General features: G+C 36.0%; 1 protein-coding gene across 8 annotated transcripts in view; it reads right to left on the reverse strand.

The window, feature by feature from the left end:
* LOC143257201 (3',5'-cyclic-AMP phosphodiesterase, isoforms N/G-like) overlaps positions 1-18,531 on the reverse strand; it is a 425,601-nt gene that overhangs the window by 60,630 nt on the left and 346,440 nt on the right. For 6 of the 8 annotated variants that reach the window (XM_076515579.1, XM_076515576.1, XM_076515575.1 and 3 more), the window contains exon 2: positions 6,373-6,552. In XM_076515579.1, coding sequence (XP_076371694.1) covers positions 6,373-6,552 — 180 coding nt within the window. Of the gene's footprint in view, positions 1-6,372; positions 6,553-13,937; positions 14,258-18,531 lie in introns of those variants that run through there. The other 2 variants (XM_076515574.1, XM_076515578.1) reach the window with 2 other exon arrangements.

An 18,531-nucleotide genomic window follows, 5' to 3' on the forward strand; every position in this document is an offset into this window, starting at 1 on the left:
AATATATAAACAAAGATATAATTATACAGAAACGGACGCTCTTTATCCAGAAGGGAAAACTAGCATGAGTCTGGCGCTCGTAGACTCGAGCAAAGAATTGTGAAGATTACGTAAAAAGTTTCAAACGTTAAAAAATAGTTTGTTATTCAATTTTATTTTACTTACGTACTAGGTAATAAGGTAAGTTCTAAACAAATAGTAAACTTTAATTACAACAAACATAGTAGATGAAAAGAAGACAAAAGGAAAGCAAACAAGCATTTTTGAAACATGGAAATGTTCAGTTTGGATAGAACGGTGATAAAAGAACGAAATTTTCGCTAATTTTTCCACCATTGTTCACATTTGTTCTTTCTTCTCAGGTTGTATAAAAAAGACATGCGATCATTTCTGCGACGTGCAGGGAGTTTTATTCGCTCAGCGAGGAGTCGCGTTCCCAAAACGGCGCATGCGTGAACTTGTTTTCATGCACTACGTGTATTTTACTGTCAGCTAGGGATCAAGGTTAGAATGGCAGTAAGTAAGGCAAAGGCCACGGACTAGTTCACTGAAATACCCACCTTAAAAAATGTAAAATATTTCGTAATGAGGTTTAAAGGCTATTATCACGTGATCGTAACCAAAATGAGGCAAAACTCTACATGAGCTAGAGTGAATATAATTTTCATGTGATAGCTTCGTGTGACAGACATAGAGTTTAATATTCTCGCTCGATCTCTAGTTGTGGCGGTTTCTCAAGCAATTGATTCTAACATACTGTGTCTGGAATAAACAACGAAAGTAGATAGTGGACTTAGGTTATGTTTAAAAATACTTCTTGTTACAATAAACTGAAGGGTGCAAACTGAAATATGAGGAATTTGATATTATTTATAGATTGCTTTTAATTAATTATTGTCTCTCTTCTTGATGACGAGAAACCCGCTTGAAGTAAAAATGTATCTCAGAACGGCTGGTATGGGCATTAACACTTTTACCTGTTGATGACCTAAGGAGGTCAAAATGTTGTTCTCTGCTTTGTTAGTAAAAGTGTTAATGCCCATACCAGCCGTTCTGAGATACATTATTACTGTCTCTCTTCCCTAAGAGCCTGAGAGGCAATAAATAAATGAACGGGCGTACATAAGAATAATAGAAAGTAGAAAATCTCACGTGAAAATTTGCGTGAATTAAAAAAAGAAACAACTCTTCCTCAAAATTTCCTTTTAATCGAAAGTCGCGTGAGGAGTCTTTCATTTAAGCCCAAAGAGTATTGTCTATCGCAAACGTTAAACTAACAAGTTCCGTGTATGTAAATACCTTGTATAAAAGCAACCGTTTTGTTAAGCCTAAATGCGTTATGTTTAATTTCATGTCTTTATCATGTATGAAAAGAATCAACTGTAGAAGTTTTGATATCACGCGAAGTAGGGGTACAAATAATTATTATATTACTGACAATAATGTTTTGAAAGAGATTTATGTCTCATTATTTTTTGTCCCCTTGGGAAAATATTCATAGTGGTAGCTTTGAAATTTATGATGTAATAATCTTTTCATTGTTTATTTACAATGAAAAATTCATCGGAGTCCCTGAGGTATGCCTTTGTTCAAGGGATTACTGTTATTAATATGGATTCTCAGTCGGATATCAACTTCGACCTTTAAAACAGTACGTATACAATTGGTGCTTTAATTTTATCCGAAGAATAATTAGTCACTGCACGTTATTTCTTGAATAAAACTGTTTCAAATGGAGTGAATTCATTAGAAAGCTTCACACCAACGACTGATGTAAATGTCTCGAGATCGAACAAGGGTTAATACGATGTTTCAGGACAGAATATAACGTGAGAATACAACGTGTTAGATAACATTCACTAAAAAACGTTGTAATCGCTTAGAGTTTGTAGTTATGGTTTTAAGTTCGTTTGTTTTTTGAACTTCGCGCAAAGCTACACGAGGGCTATCTGCGCTAGCCGTCCCTTATTTAGGAGTGTAAGACAAGAGGGAAGGCAGCTAGTCATCACCATCCACCGCCATCTCTTGGCTACTCTTTTATCAATAATAGTGGGATTGACCGGACATTATAACGTCCCCACGGCTGAAAAGGCAAGCATGTTTGGTGCGACGGGTATTCGAACCCGTGACACTCGGATTACGAGTCGCTTTACGAAGAACTAGCATAGTGTTGTTTTTTATTATCAAGCACAAAGCTACCAAAAGGGCTGTCTGTGCTCTGCCCCCCACGGGTGTGAAAACCCAGTTTCTATTAGTATAAGTTTGTAGACATACCGCTGTAAAATAGGGGGTGGACGGCTAATATATTGAAATTAAAACTTTCTTTCTTCATGTATTTCATCCGTTATGTCTTTTATAATTATCAATTCCTGATTACAGGAAAGAAAGCCGGTTGGCAGCGCATACAACCATGTTTTAAGGCTACTCTTTCTTAACGAATAGTGTGATTGATCGATACATTGTAACGCCACCACGAATAGAAAGACGAGTGTGTTCAGTAACAGGTTGAGAGCTCTAACCGTCATCCCAGAAATCCTTTCATTTTTTAAATAACTGAAGACAATTAATTAATTAGCATATAAATTAATATTAAGCAAAAGTATGCTTGAAAGTTTCTCTCTTTTTTTTAATTCACCAAAAAATACAATAATAATATTTATTTTATAAACAGTACAATATACTCAGTTGTATTTAGCCACTAGAATCTGATAAAGCCACGCCCGTTTCGAATTTAATTAATATCCTTCAAAATAAAAATGTTGTTTGGTACACACACACTACGATTTTTGTGCGCTTCTTGTACGTAAACTAAGGTGCTTGAATTTACAACGTAAGATTATATATACGCTTCTTTCCTATTGGCTGGATACGTGCAGATAAGTTTTTGCAATAGCTCAGCAGGAGTTTTACAAGTCTTAGGCCGGACATGACCTAGCGTGTTAAGGCGTGCGACTCGTAATCTGAGGGTCGCGGGTTAGCATCCCCGTCGCCCTTTCAGCCGTGGGGTTGTTATAATGTTACGGTCCATCCAACTATTCGTTGGTAAAAGAGTAGCCCTAGAGTTGGCGGTGGGTGGTGATGACTAGCTGCCTTTCCTTTAGTCTTACACTGCTAAATTAGGGACGGCTAGCACAGATAGCCCTCGAGTAGCTTTCTGCGAATTCCAAAAAAACAAACAAACACAAATCTTAAGCGTGTCTCTCTTGTTTAATTGTTAAAAATGTATAACAACGTGCAACGAAAATCTCAGTTTGCCATTGAAAACTGGGACGATGTTTTTTATTAACGTAAGCATACGTAATAGTAAACATTTTATGTGTAATAGTATTTAAAAACCACAAAAAGTTAATAAATTCTATTTGGCATTTTGATACATAATTATAGAACTCGTGTTTTTATTGTAAACAGAAAACTGAATCTAATATAGAAGTCATTACGTGAAAAGAAAGGTCATATGTGTGTATGTGTCCCACTTATAATTGGCGAACCGCTGAACCGATTATCACCAAATTTGTTATGTATTCTTAGAGCCCCCAAGGGAGAGGCACATTTGATCGATGATCAAATATGGCTACCTGTGTCATCCTACCTTGCCTATGTATTTTTCTCTCTTCGTGGAACGGTAGGCTGGTTGGTTTATTATAATTAATCTAGCTATTCACAGCAAAGTTTGATCAGAGGAAATCGTTATTTTAAATTTAGGTGACAAATAAAACTCTAAAACTCCCATTGAAATTCTGAATAAATGTATCAGTTGTGTAATGATACATGTTAAAGGTTTCTCTATTGATAATTTATAAGTTACGAATTGAGATAATAAAGAATAGAATGTATGTTTGTTGAGTGTCTTAACAACCTGGCCATGCTGGGTCTAACTACCCGAGGACAACTCATAATAAAGAATAGAATGTATGTTTGTTGAGTGTCTTAACAACCTGGCTATGCTGGGCCTAACTACCCGAGGACAACTCATAATAAAGAATAGGATGTATGTTTGTTGAGTGTCTTAACAACCTGGCCATGCTGGGCCTAACTACCCGAGGACAACTCATAATAAAGAATAGAATGTATGTTTGTTGAGTGTCTTAACAACCTGGCCATGCTGGGCCTAACTACCCGAGGACAACTCCTGTTAGGTATAGTGAATTTTTAAGTGACAAAATGAAGAGAAGGCATCCAGCCAACGCTTTCTACACCCAATTCATAGGACTTGGCTATTCTTTTTATAATTCACGGTCCTAAAGGGCGGAGCGTGATATACATATTTTTCTGGTAGTGATTGATCACGAACAAATGAAAACGTGCACACACTGATCCCTGGACTATGCTCGTCTCAATGTCATTGCCAGATATTTTATAATCTGAGAACATAAACATCATTTGTACCAAATACGAGTGTTGATACCACATTCAAATTTACTATGGCACCACGTTTACCTCTATTATGTTCACGCGCTCTCTACTCAGAAGACACCCCCCACTGGAACAGCGGTAAGTCTTCGGATTTACATAGATAAGATTATGAGTTCGATTCCCTCGGAAGACACAACAGATAGCTCGATGTGGTATTACTGTAATAAAACACAGGCACACGCATTCTGCTATTAAATGTTGTTGGAGAGCCTGATCCACTTGCAGATTATTTTGCGTTTATCGAAATTAAAGTTTATGTCTGATCTGCAAATAAATATTGGTGGGATAACACCTAAAGATATAAGTCTGTTTCCCTGTAATAAATCAAAATAAGATGTGTGTGTGCTATAATCCATGAAATAAGGTGTGTGTGTGTGTGCTATAAACCATGAAATAAGAAGGGGTGTGTGTACTATAATCCACCTTTTATGTATATTAATCACAATTTATATAACAGTATGTAAAATGCTCCCCGAAGCGACAATTTATATAACAGTATGTAAAATGCTCCCCCCGAAGCGGTGAGTATAAAGATTTACAACGCTAAATTTCGAGGTTCGATTCTCCGCGGTTTACAGAATAGATGGCCAAATATGGCTTTGCTCTGAAAAGAAACAAACACGCGTGGCAAATTACATTTTGAAAGTACTTTAAACGTACAATCTAGATATTTTCTACTCATAATGGCCATTATTTAGTTGCCTTGCTAACTTTCAGTCATTTGTGACGAGCGAAATTGTTTTCTGCAACTATAGCAATTTGGAGATCGAGTGTGTAATGAACTGGTAATAAGCCATTTGAAAATCAAACTATGCCTGCTACACACTCCAAGGTTCGTACGGAGCGTCATCAGTTTCATGTTCTGTTGAATCTTACTGCCTGTATTGATCTTGTACAAGGCTATGATGGATGAAATTCACTGTGTTCCAGTTTCCTGCGTCTGAGCGCAGATGCTGAGTAGGCTTGGCGTAATGACCTGTATGGCGTTTACATAAAGGAATGAGAAATTTGTGGACGTTGCTTGTTAATTACACGCATATAAACATTAGACAGAGGGACGCATGTTCAAACACGAACAGACACACTGTTGATCAGTTGCTGCATTACGTCACAAAACAGTTCCAGTTGAAACGACATTACTGTAATTTTATCTCATCTGGTGATGAAAAATGTTTGTAAGAGCACAAGATGAAAAAAAACAAAAACAATCTTCTACACGGTTGTCTAGATACTTTGGATGGATTGTTGGAGTTGTTTCATTGCATCTCAACACAACCAGTTTTAGCTTTCCAATCGATTTCTCTAAGCGTGTACTGCAATAAAAGAAGTCTACACTGGGTTTTAGGCCTAGCCTGATGTACTTTATTTAAATGACTTTACGATATAATCCAATGATGATCAAGCGAATCTAATCCACTAAAAAGAAAAATTCATCTTTCTAAATTGTCCATTTTTCACGTAGTGAAAAAGAGTCTCGTTTCGTGGCGTTTTCAAGAAATTAAAATGCACACGATCTGATTAAATTATTAACTTAAATAACATCTAATCTATTTTTAAACTCATGGACCAGATGATTTAAAAACAACTAATTTCTCGCATGGTAACCAGTGAAATACAGCTAAAGAGATTAGACTTACTGATGATGACAAAGTATCATCACTTGGAGATAAGGAGCAGAGCTTTGATCAAAAAGGAATTACTTGAGAAATTAAAATCTATTCGAACTTTCAGATTCTTTACTCTTCATAAAACTTGTTTCCATCTAATATTAGAACTCATTTCGTTAATGATTAAAGGAAACTTAAGTTATAAAAACTGGTAGTATGTAATGAATAAGTAGACAGCAAGAATTGAAGGAATCGCTGACTTCTGACAGATTTTTCCATAATTTAAGAAACCATTTGATAAATATCATTTTGTAAGCTAATACTACTAAGAATGAAAAAAATGTGTCCTTACGATTCACTCCCGATTGAAGAATGGCGCGACACCGACTTAGGAGACATTTCAAACTCGCTGTCGGACCTGTACAGAAAAGATTCTCTGCGTTGTGGCATGGTCTGAAGAACCAGTCCAGAAGACGGACTTGAGGCATCCAAAAGGGTCTTGTTCTGTGAATTGCCATCGTCTACGTCGAAACTAGAACAGTAAGAATGATAAAACATTATAAATTCGCATGTGATAAAATTATTAAACTATATTATTATCATTGTCATAAATACTTTAATGCATTTTATAAAACTCATACTAATATCAACCGATTTTTTTCAACAAAACTTCAGAAAAACGGTTTCGAAGACTTTCCACTTTGCTCATGCCTATTTCAATGATTGCTTAATTTGTATAACAAGTTTTACTGGAAAAATATAATAAACTTCCAGCCAATAAGTCACTTTTCACTTAATTCTGCCAAAATGACAGATGATTCTTTTAAAAATACGAAGACGTTATCAACTATTTTATTCACTCTAATGAAACACTGCAATGTAATTGTTCTGTTCAGTTAAAGCTATGAAATACTGCAATGTAATTGTTCTGTTCAGTTGAAGCTATGAAATACTGCAGTGTAATTGTTCTGTTCAGTTGAAGCTATGAAATACTGCAGTGTAATTGTTCTGTTCAGTTGAAGCTATGAAATACTGCAATGTAATTGTTCTGTTCAGTTGAAGCTATGAAATACTGCAGTGTAATTGTTCTGTTCAGTTGAAGCTATGAAATACTGCAATGTAATTGTTCTGTTCAGTTGAAGCTATGAAATACTGCAGTGTAATTGTTCTGTTCAGTTGAAGCTATGAAATACTGCAATGTAATTGTTCTGTTCAGTTGAAGCTATGAAATACTGCAGTGTAATTGTTCTGTTCAGTTGAAGCTATGAAATACTGCAATGTAATTGTTCTGTTCAGTTGAAGCTATGAAATACTGCAGTGTAATTGTTCTGTTCAGTTGAAGCTATGAAATACTGCAATGTAATTGTTCTGTTCAGTTGAAGCTATGAAATACTGCAATGTAATTGTTCTGTTCAGTTGAAGCTATGAAATACTGCAATGTAATTGTTCTGTTCAGTTGAAGCTATGAAATACTGCAATGTAATTGTTCTGTTCAGTTGAAGCTATGAAATACTGCAGTGTAATTGTTCTGTTCAGTTGAAGCTATGAAATACTGCAATGTAATTGTTCTGTTCAGTTGAAGCTATGAAATACTGCAATGTAATTGTTCTGTTCAGTTGAAGCTATGAAATACTGCAGTGTAATTGTTCTGTTCAGTTGAAGCTATGAAATACTGCAATGTAATTGTTCTGTTCAGTTGAAGCTATGAAATACTGCAGTGTAATTGTTCTGTTCAGTTGAAGCTATGAAATACTGCAGTGTAATTGTTCTGTTCAGTTGAAGCTATGAAATACTGCAATGTAATTGTTCTGTTCAGTTGAAGCTATGAAACACTGCAATGTAATTGTTCTGTTCAGTTGAAGCTATGAAATACTGCAATGTAATTGTTCTGTTCAGTTGAAGCTATGAAATACTGCAGTGTAATTGTTCTGTTCAGTTGAAGCTATGAAATACTGCAATGTAATTGTTCTGTTCAGTTGAAGCTATGAAATACTGCAGTGTAATTGTTCTGTTCAGTTGAAGCTATGAAATACTGCAATGTAATTGTTCTGTTCAGTTGAAGCTATGAAATACTGCAGTGTAATTGTTCTGTTCAGTTGAAGCTATGAAATACTGCAATGTAATTGTTCTGTTCAGTTGAAGCTATGAAATACTGCAATGTAATTGTTCTGTTCAGTTGAAGCTATGAAATACTGCAATGTAATTGTTTTGTTCAGTTGAAGCTATGAAATACTGCAATGTAATTGTTCTGTTCAGTTGAAGCTATGAAATACTGCAATGTAATTGTTCTGTTCAGTTGAAGCTATGAAATACTGCAATGTAATTGTTCTGTTCAGTTGAAGCTATGAAACACTGCAATGTAATTGTTCTGTTCAGTTGAAGCTATGAAATACTGCAATGTAATTGTTCTGTTCAGTTGAAGCTATGAAATACTGCAGTGTAATTGTTCTGTTCAGTTGAAGCTATGAAATACTGCAATGTAATTGTTCTGTTCAGTTGAAGCTATGAAATACTGCAATGTAATTGTTCTGTTCAGTTGAAGCTATGAAATACTGCAATGTAATTGTTCTGTTCAGTTGAAGCTATGAAATACGAAACTAAAAAGTAAGTTCTGAAATATTTTCATTTTTAGATAAATTACAGTTTTAAAAATGTCTCTATGCGCTTGTAAGTTCTTACTTAAAAACTGCTATGAAATGTTTTATGTTTTTCTCTGTTCTCATTGTATTTATTGTAAAGTTACGTAGAAGGCACGTGCATGCTTACGTGTACAACAGGAATTAGGAATGGAAAAGCTGTTACCATTTACTCAGGTTTTGTTTCCCATTATTCAGTTCTGGAAAAGAAAATTTTTGTATGTCACTGGAAGTTTATGGAACAGTAAAATTTTGCTCATATTACAGTATTTTTGTTGTTGTTGTTGTTGTTTTATCCACAAATGATTGATGTTGGATTTTCGTTCTAGATGTGAAAGTATTGTTTCCAAATATAAGTGCTGTACACTCACGTTTCTCAATTCAGGTATAATGTATGTCCACTTGCATAAACTTTAGGGCGTCAAATATTTGCGAAGTGACCTTTATAGCTATGATGAGTGTTTAAAGAAAATAATAATTTTTGAAAAATTCCGAAAATTTTCATCACGTGTGACGGGCATTGCAATTTTGATGTGACTTCACTGGTTCGATGGTACGTTTAAGGACTTATATGCACGCTAAAATCTGGGTTTTGATTCGTCTTATGGGCGCAACACAAACAGCCCGTTCTGTACCTTTATCCGGGGCCTGGCATGGCTCGGTGTGTTAAGGTGTTTGACTCGTAATCTGAGGGTCGCGGGTTTGAATTTCCATCGCACCAAACATGCTCGCCCTTTCAGCCGTGGGGGCGTTATAATGTTACGGTCGATCCCACTATTTATTGGTAAAAGAGTAGCCCAAGAGCTGGCGGTGGGTGGTGATGACTAGCTGCCTTTCCCGAGCCTTACACTGCTAAATTAGGGACGGCTAGCAGAGACAGCCCTCGTGTAGCTTTGCACGAAATTATAAAACAAACAAACAAAACAGTTTCACAGAAAACAAAAATTATATAAGTTAGGTATATTAACCACGAAGAAGCCACAAAGGCGAAACGCTGGTTTAAATAAAAACATATAGTTTTATATTTATCTCAGAGTATAAAAGAATTTTTTTCTTAACATTTATCAATAATAGTTTGGTAGAATTATTTGAAAACCATTTCAAGCGTTATATAACAAGAGAAGTAATTATTTTAAATTCTTACGGTCAAAATTTGATATCCTTTAGGATTATCGATCATGTGGCTGGGAAGAAACATCAAATCCTTCACATATTCGTACAGACTACGCTTGCTTCCCTACTAAAGCTACTAAAGCTCAGAGTGATAAAGATTAGGAGAAAAATAATATTTTGATGAACAATATTTTTAGCGCTTTTCCGGAAGTTTCGAATGTATATAGCCGTGATCAAATATTTGTCAGTAAGACAGAATCTTCTAGAAACCATTCGAAGAGCTCTCAAGTAAAACGAATTTTATTCACTGAGTTTTTACTTCAGCCGTTGTATAAGACTGGATAATTGATGGCTGATGTGTAATGCCCGTGTTTTAGTTTTTCGCTCTTTGATTATTTGGAAAAAAAATGTTGCCATTTAAAAACTTTTAGTTTTAGTTTGTTTGGAAATTTCGCACAAAGCTACTCGAGGGCTATTTATGCTAGCCGTCCCTAATTTAGCAGTGTAAGACTAGAGGGAAGGCAGCTAGTCATCACCACCCACCGCCAACTCTTGGGCTACTCTTTACCAACGAATAGTGGGATTGACCGTCACATTATACACCCCCACGGCTGGGAGGGCGAGCATGTTTAGCGCGACGCGGGCGCGAACCCGCGACCCTCAGATTACGAAGCGCACGCCTTAACGCGCTAGGCCATGCCAGGCCCTACCATTTAAAAACAACAAAATACGTTTCTATGACTGCTCTGGTTACGTTTCAATGTTGTATCTGATTTCTTGAACAAGGAAATATAAGTTCAGTTGGTATTCATCATTCTAAACCGTTTTATACATGAATTAGATATGCGTATTTTCTTTCATGGGTATTTGGATATTCTGCATTAATAAACTGTACGTTGAACAGTTTACTTGTTTTCAACCCTAAATATCCACAATGGATTATTGGTGCAATGATCGGACCCTGATATAAGGCGTTAAAGGCATTTAGAATTACCGCTGAACCACCGAGGACGGAGGGCTGAGGGCAAAGAAAGATGTCTGTGAAGACGTAATGCGATTGGATATGTCTCGTCAGAGAAATCCACATAATTCAGGGCACCATCACTAGAAACAGACCAGTCATTGAAATGACTGGCACTTCCCACACGTTTCCTAGTTTTGATATAACAATATCGTACATTTTATATAGGTATAGCTAAGAATGATGTATTTTTCTCCAGAAGCATACTCGAAACTTAGTGGGTGGAGTTGGCTAATTATTAACTAAATTAATTAACACATTGAACCGGAATTAAACTTTCTGAATGATCATGTCAGATAAATAACTGAAAATGTGCATATACTGAGAAAATAAAATAAATTTTGAAAATAAAATATTTAAAAATGTATATATGGCAGTACTAGCTGAAATCACTCACTTCTCATTTAAATACGTTTTAACCTCGCGGAAAAACAAGTTCTGTGCTAAGCCTAGAATTAGGGCTAGCTAACTTTTAACTACATAACTGTAGGCCCGGCATGGCCAGGTGGTTAAGGCACTCGACTCGTAATCTGAGGATCGAAGGTGTGAATCCATATTACACCAAACTGCTCGCCCTTTCAGCCGTGGGAGCGTTATAATATTATGGCCAATCCCACTATTCGTTAGTAAAAGAGTAGCCCAAGAGCTGGCAATAGGTGGCGGTGACTAGCTGCCTTTCTTCAAGTCTTACACTACTATATTAGGGACGGCTAGCGCAGGTAGCCCTCATGTAGCTTTGATGAAATCTAAAAAACATACATAAGTAAGCTGTGAAATAAAATTATTGAATAGTACAAAAACACAACTACTTTTTGGTTTGTTTTTATATGTATGAAAATCAAACTTCAACGAAAGATGGCGCTCATCCTGTTCTAGTTTCGTTTTGAAAGCTAACCAATCAAGTTCACCTGTGATGCCAAGAAAGCATGTGTACAGGCGCAACTGTTTCATGTTTACTGAAGTAAATATAAACGAAACACGAACTACGTTCTAATTACATTCAAACATGCGCACATCTTACAAATTATTTGTTTTCTTTGCGTTGCTTAGACTTAACTATTTCAAGTTTTAAATCACGTTACAAACATAAAAACATTCAAACAGTAACAATGTTTTATATCTTGAGACCTCTCTTCGTGAAACAGTAACAATGTTTTATATCTTGAGACCTCTCATCGTGAAAAGTGTCGTTAAGGAAAATTATGACGCTATTAATCTTTTATTAGTTTTTTTTTTTTTGTTTCTAGTTAAGCACAAAAATAGGCTATCTGGGCCCTGCCCACCATGAACAACGAAACCCGAATTCTAGTGGTGTACGTCAGTAGACATACCACTGTGCCACTTAGGGGGGGGGCTTTGTTATTAATCAGAATAACACAATTTTGATGCCGCTGCATTTTGTAAATTTCAAATTGTGTGATGCACATGAGTTTAGTTGGTTGGTACAAACGGTAAAATCAGGGGTTCGATTCCCCTCGTTGGACACAGCAGATAACCCGATGTGGCTTTGCAAAAAAAAAAAAAAACAACACACACACGCAAACATACCATTAATGTTACAGCTGGCGTCCTCTGTGTATTTACATAAACAAACAAAAAACAAACTTCCCTTAACCGTTTTTATTAGGTCTTTGCATGGAGCGCTGTAACAAAGAAAAAAAATATAAGATATCTCGACACGTGAGTACCAATCGATATATAAACAATAATTTGAAAGTTAACGTATTAGAAATGATTTATTTTTAATGATCATAAGCATACATGTCAGAAAGGTGTTTCAAGGAATTGAAATAACAGTTACCTACATGTAAGATAAATAATAGTTACCTAGGTGTAACATAAATAATAGTTGTAAGATAAATAATAGTTACTTAGGTGTAAGATAAATAATAGTTACTTAGGTGTGACATAAATAATAGTTGTAAGATAAATAATAGTTACTTAGGTGTAAGACAAATAACAGTTGTAAGATAAATAATAGTTACTTAGGTGTAAGATAAATAACAGCTACCTAGGTGTAAGATAAATAATAGTTACCTAGGTGTAAGATAAATAACAGTTACATAGGTGTAAGATAAACAACAGTTACCTAGGTGTAAGATAAATAACAGTTATCTAGATGTAAGATAAATAACAGTTACCTAGGTGTAAGATAAATAACAGTTGCCTAGGTGTAAGATAAATAACAGTTACCTAGGTGTAAGATATATAATAGTTACCTAGGTGTAAGATAAATAACAGTTACCTAGGTGTAAGATAAATAATAGTTACCTAGGTATAAGATAAATAATAGTTATCTAGGTGTAAGATAAATAATAGTTACCTAGGTGTAAGATAAATAACAGTTACCTAGGTGTAAGATAAATAATAGTTACCTAGGTGTAAGATAAATAATAGTTACCTAGGTGTAAGATAAATAACAGTTACCTAGGTGTAAGATATATAATAGTTACCTAGGTGTAAGATAAATAACAGTTACCTAGGTGTAAGATAAATATTAGTTACCTAGGTGTAAGATAAATAACAGTTACCTAGGTGTAAGATAAATAATAGTTACCTAGGTGTAAGATAAATATTAGTTACCTAGGTGTAACATAAATAATAGTTACCTAGGTGTAAGATAAATAACAGTTACCTAGGTGTTAGATAACATAAAATATTTTTTATTTTTAATGAAAGATATATTACAAAACTGCAGTGTTGTTATTAACCAACAATACAGTAAATGGATTGACAACCGTATGAAAATAATGGTAAGTTTGTTTTATTGCAAAGAAATCGAACTGTAGATTTTAGCATTTCAAGATGGTTTACCGAGGAGAAGAAAAATGGGTAACATATCGTTACTGTAGTCGTGTATATTTATACTGTGTGCATGATTTTCGTTTGTGTATATGTATTCAATTACTTAAAAATTTGACGTCACAGCTTTCTAAACCGATAAATATCAAAACGTATTAAATGTAATCAGGTATAAGTATCTAAAGTTAAGTTTACAAACAGATGTACAAACTACCTGATAGAGAACTGATTTAAACTAGTTGTTTTATTATTTATGTTGTAAAACGTAAAATGACTCCAGTTCGATGGGAAGTCATACGTCAAAGAACAAAGAACAGTAAAATAAGACAAAACTTAGCTTGATACCTGCCACAGGACCTATCGATGTAACAGCGCGAACTTCGGTTTAATGTACGCACTCTAGGGTAAACAGCGGGAGAATGGTGAACTGCACCTTCCTGGATTGTCACGTGCTCACGCGGACACAGGGAGCGGAAATACGAAAAAAACAGTGCAGCTGATGTAATCATAGCATGACAGATCCTAAGACAATGTAACACTGTATCAGACAATGTTCCTAAACGTAGTTTGTTTACAGAGCACGAAGACGGTGATAAAACCACCCTGACGTGACGTGGAGTAGACAACGGTTTTCCACACCTATACGAATTATTCGTTGCGAGAGGCTCTACAGCAGATTAAATGATATATACTATCATGAGCAGCCAATAGGTGGTACAGAATGAAAACCACGGCGAATGGAATTTTGTTGCTGCATAAGAAAGAGGGTCTTTATTTCGAAGCTACTTACAGAAAGAGAAATCAGTCTAAGGGAGTGTCGTTCTTTGAGGCCTCATAGTTCCGGATATTTAGAAACTATTACACCGTTCGAGTTACTAATCTATCGAGTGCCCGTGGAAACCTTTGGTTGGTTTCATTTTAAGTCTTTCACAGGAAAGATATTTTTAAAGAAACGTTTTAATCATAAAACGACAGTTTGATTTTTTTAAAGGTTTACTTGCGAAGCAACGCAACGTATATAGGTGCAGTACGTTCACGAACAACCAGCTCCCAGATACGCGAGGAACGTTGTATTCGAGTGTCTATTTCTTCACACTGGTTTCAGCAAGAACAAAATACTCTACAATCAGCCTCTCACGGATTGCGCTCAACATGATTCAGGCGTGTACGAAACTGACAAACACGCTGAAATTGAGGTATTCAAAGAAATTGGCGTTTACGCGCGTAATGTAGAAAAAAAAAATAATTACTGTTCCTACAACTAGAGTACAACTGAAGTTGTACGATCACTGGTGTAGAAACAGTAACTTCAGTACGTTCTTACTCAGTTTCCTTAGCAAATATAATTAATTATAACCACGTGTATATGAATTACTCAGACAGGAAATAAAGGACTGTTTATTTACATACATAGTAAAGTAAAGAATGGTGACTCTAAGATAGATAAAACTTCGCGTGTGATAAATATAATCCAAAAACAACACGAGCAAGTGGTCGGTAAAAAATCGTGTTATTTTGGGTTGAATTTTTAGATATAGTTCTCAATAGTTTACCTATAACAAAAGCACTTAGTTTCTACTTTAGTTTTTTATTAGTCGCACTTTATGAAAAAGAAAATTTTAGTTACTTTGAAACTAGTTCTTCATTTACATAAAGTGCGACTAACAAAAAACAAAATCCAGCTGGAATCACGTTTCTAAATAAACGTCTAGTATAAGCGCAAATCAAATTTCTTAAACAAAACCTTAGTTTAAGCTCTCTGTCGTATAAAAGAATAAATTAACAACTGGGAACCAATCAAAATACAAGTCTTAAATAGTATCATTTGCTAGCAAACATTAATAAGCATGGAGTAGATGCTTTGATACAATTTTCTGTTTGAATTGATAGCATTCTCTCTTTACGTTTAGTTTATGTACGTGAAACTGGTTTTGTAAATCAATTACGTGTTTAAGTGCGGGTTTGCAAAGGATTTTAAACAAAATCAGATTTCTATTATAAAATGAATGTAATATTTAATCTCTAGATATTTCCGAGCTACATATAGATCCTGGACTTTTCATTAGTTATTGTGCTACTTTTTAATGTCGAAATTGCGTTCAGTTTTCAAAAAAGCGGACATTAACCACAAAAACTGGTTTATTATCTCACTGAGGCAGAGCTTAAAACTTTAGTAGATATGAATTTCATAGGTGGCGGGTCATGTTGTAGTCCTAGTGATATCACAAGCTACTCCCTGTTCGTTAATTCAACCAGTTAATAAATTACATCCCGTCTTAGTACATTTTTAATCTTTAAGCCTATTTGATGTATATAACAATAACTGTCAGCCCCTTAGCATGGATGATATGTGGTATGGTGCTCGAGAGCGGCTATCTGCTTTCTAGTCCATAGTAATTCAAAGGCGAAATTGTGCCTTGTGGAAGAGCATGGATAAAAGTTAGCATTTTACGTTTAATGAAGGTTTCTATTACGTACAACTTAAATAAAATACGAACGACCACCAGGTTTAATTTACCGTTTCCTTCAGGTGACCGAGTGAAACGATTATGTGACGTAATTCTTAATTATTTATTAGAAATTGTTTTGTTTTGAATTTCGCGCAAAGCTACATGAGAGCTATCTGCGCTAGCCGTCCCTAATTTAGCAGTGTAAGACTAGAGGGAAGGCAGCTAATCATCACCACCCACCGCCAACTCTTGGGGCTACTCTTTTACCAACGAATAGTGGGATTGACCGTAACATTATAACGCCCCCACGGCTGAAAGGGCGGGCATGTTTGGTGCGAACGGGATTCGAACCCGCAACCCTCGGATTACGAGTCGAACGCTTTAACACGCTTGGCCATGCTGGGCCGTAGGCCCTTACGGACGCAGAAGGCAGCTAAAGAACAGTAAGACAGCATCTACGAGAGATAGGCTTTAAAAACCGTAAACGTCTTCAAAGGCTACGCCTCCTTCCACACCACGAAACAGCTCGGTTAAACTTTGCTTAGAAGCACCAAACATGGGACGTAGAAAAGTGAACGAAGGTTTTGTTCTCTGATGAGAAAAAATTTAACCTGAACGGTCCAGATGGCTTCTAACGTTACTGGTACGATAAGGATATCCCACCGGAGACATTTTATACACGACACAGTGGAGGAGGTTCCATCATGATCTGGTGTGCTTTCTCCTTCCATGGAACAATGGTGCTTCAGATTATACAGGGGCGTCAAACAGCAGCTGGCTACATTGGCATGTTGGAGAGAGCATCCTTATTGACTGAAAACCCTCGCTTGGGTGGAAATGACTGAATATTTCAGCAGGACAACGCTGCAATACACAATGTCCGCAGAACAAAGGACTTTTTCACGGCGAATAACTTGATTCTTTTGGACCATCCAGCGTGTTCGCCCGAACTGAATCCCATTGAAAATATTTAGGGGTGGATGACAAGGGAAGTCTATAGAAATGGACGTCAATTCCAAACAGTGCATGATCTTCGTGAAGCCATCTTCACCACTTGGAATAACATTCCAGCCAGCTTTCTGCAAACGCTTATATCGACCTTGCCAAAGCGAATGTTTGAAGTTATTCGCAATGACGGCCGTGCAACTCACTACTGAGACCTCTTGTTGGGCATTTCCTACCCTGTTTAGGACTTCTTTTTGATATGGTCTTAAACACTTGACCAGCTGGTATTTAGGCTTATTTCATAGTGTTCACATTTTCCCTATAAAATGCTAAAGAAGTTTTTTTTGTTTTTATTTTCCCTTTTCTTATTTTAATCTTTCAAAGCTCTACTCAAATAAGTGGTTGAGTCTAACAACGCAAAATGCATATTTTTACTTTATGTTCATTGGCCTTAAGATTTTGGCCAGCAGTGTATCTGAACTCTACACGTGACTCTGACCTCACGATTTATCACGTTCGTAAAAAACATATTTGCATTGAGCTTGTAGTCTTAAGTTTGAACTGATAGACTAAACAAAACAGTTAGTCAGCACCACTCGTAGACTACTCTAATCGAATAGCAGGATATGACAGCTGCTGTTATAATACACCTATAGTCGCAAAATGTGAAGTGTGACAAGACGCGAACCGTGGACAGCTAAACATGAAACTTTGTCGGGTTTTACTTCAATACAAGTTTAGAGATACCCTTTTATTAGAATAAAATTTCATTTTGAGGAAGTCTAATACACTTTCCAATTCTTTCAATCTACAGTTGTACCCCAGTTCTACTGACACTTAAAAGAGTGTCCAACACTTTCACTGATAGTTAACAGTGTACCCCACATCCATTGAGAGTGTACTCCACCTCTACTGACAGTTAACAGGGTTTACCACACTTTTACAGACAGTTAACAGGGCGTACGTCACTCCTATGGACAGTTAATAGAGTGTATCTCACTTCTACTGAGAGTTAACAGAGTGTACCCCACTTTTACTGAGAGTTAATAGGGTTTACTTCACTTCTACAAACAGTTAACAGGGCTTACCTTATTTCTACTGACAGTTAACAGGGCTTACCTTATTTCTACTGACAGTTAACATTACCTTAGCATTACTTAACATTGGCATTAATTATTCTGAATGATAAGACTATTTCGAAATTATTTTTGTAGTTTTAATATATGAAACAAGATATGACTACTCTTTTCACCCCCGGCATGGCCAGGTGGTTAAAGCGCTCGAGTCGTTATCCGATGGTCGCGGGTTCAAATTCCCGTTACACCAAACATGCTCTCGCTTTCAGCCGTGGGGGCGTTATAATGTGACGGTTAATCTCACTATTCTTCTGTAAAAGAGTAGCCCAAGAATTGTCAGTGGGTGGTGATGACTAGCTTGCCTTCTATCTAAATTTCCTGCTAAATTAAGGACAACTAGCGCAGATAGCTCTCCAGTAGCTTTGCGCGAAATTAAAAAAGAAACAAATTCTTTGCACCCAATATTAC

Source organism: Tachypleus tridentatus, chromosome 7 (assembly GCF_004210375.1).
Source record: "Tachypleus tridentatus isolate NWPU-2018 chromosome 7, ASM421037v1, whole genome shotgun sequence".
In the NCBI taxonomy this organism is placed as follows: domain Eukaryota; kingdom Metazoa; phylum Arthropoda; class Merostomata; order Xiphosura; family Limulidae; genus Tachypleus; species Tachypleus tridentatus.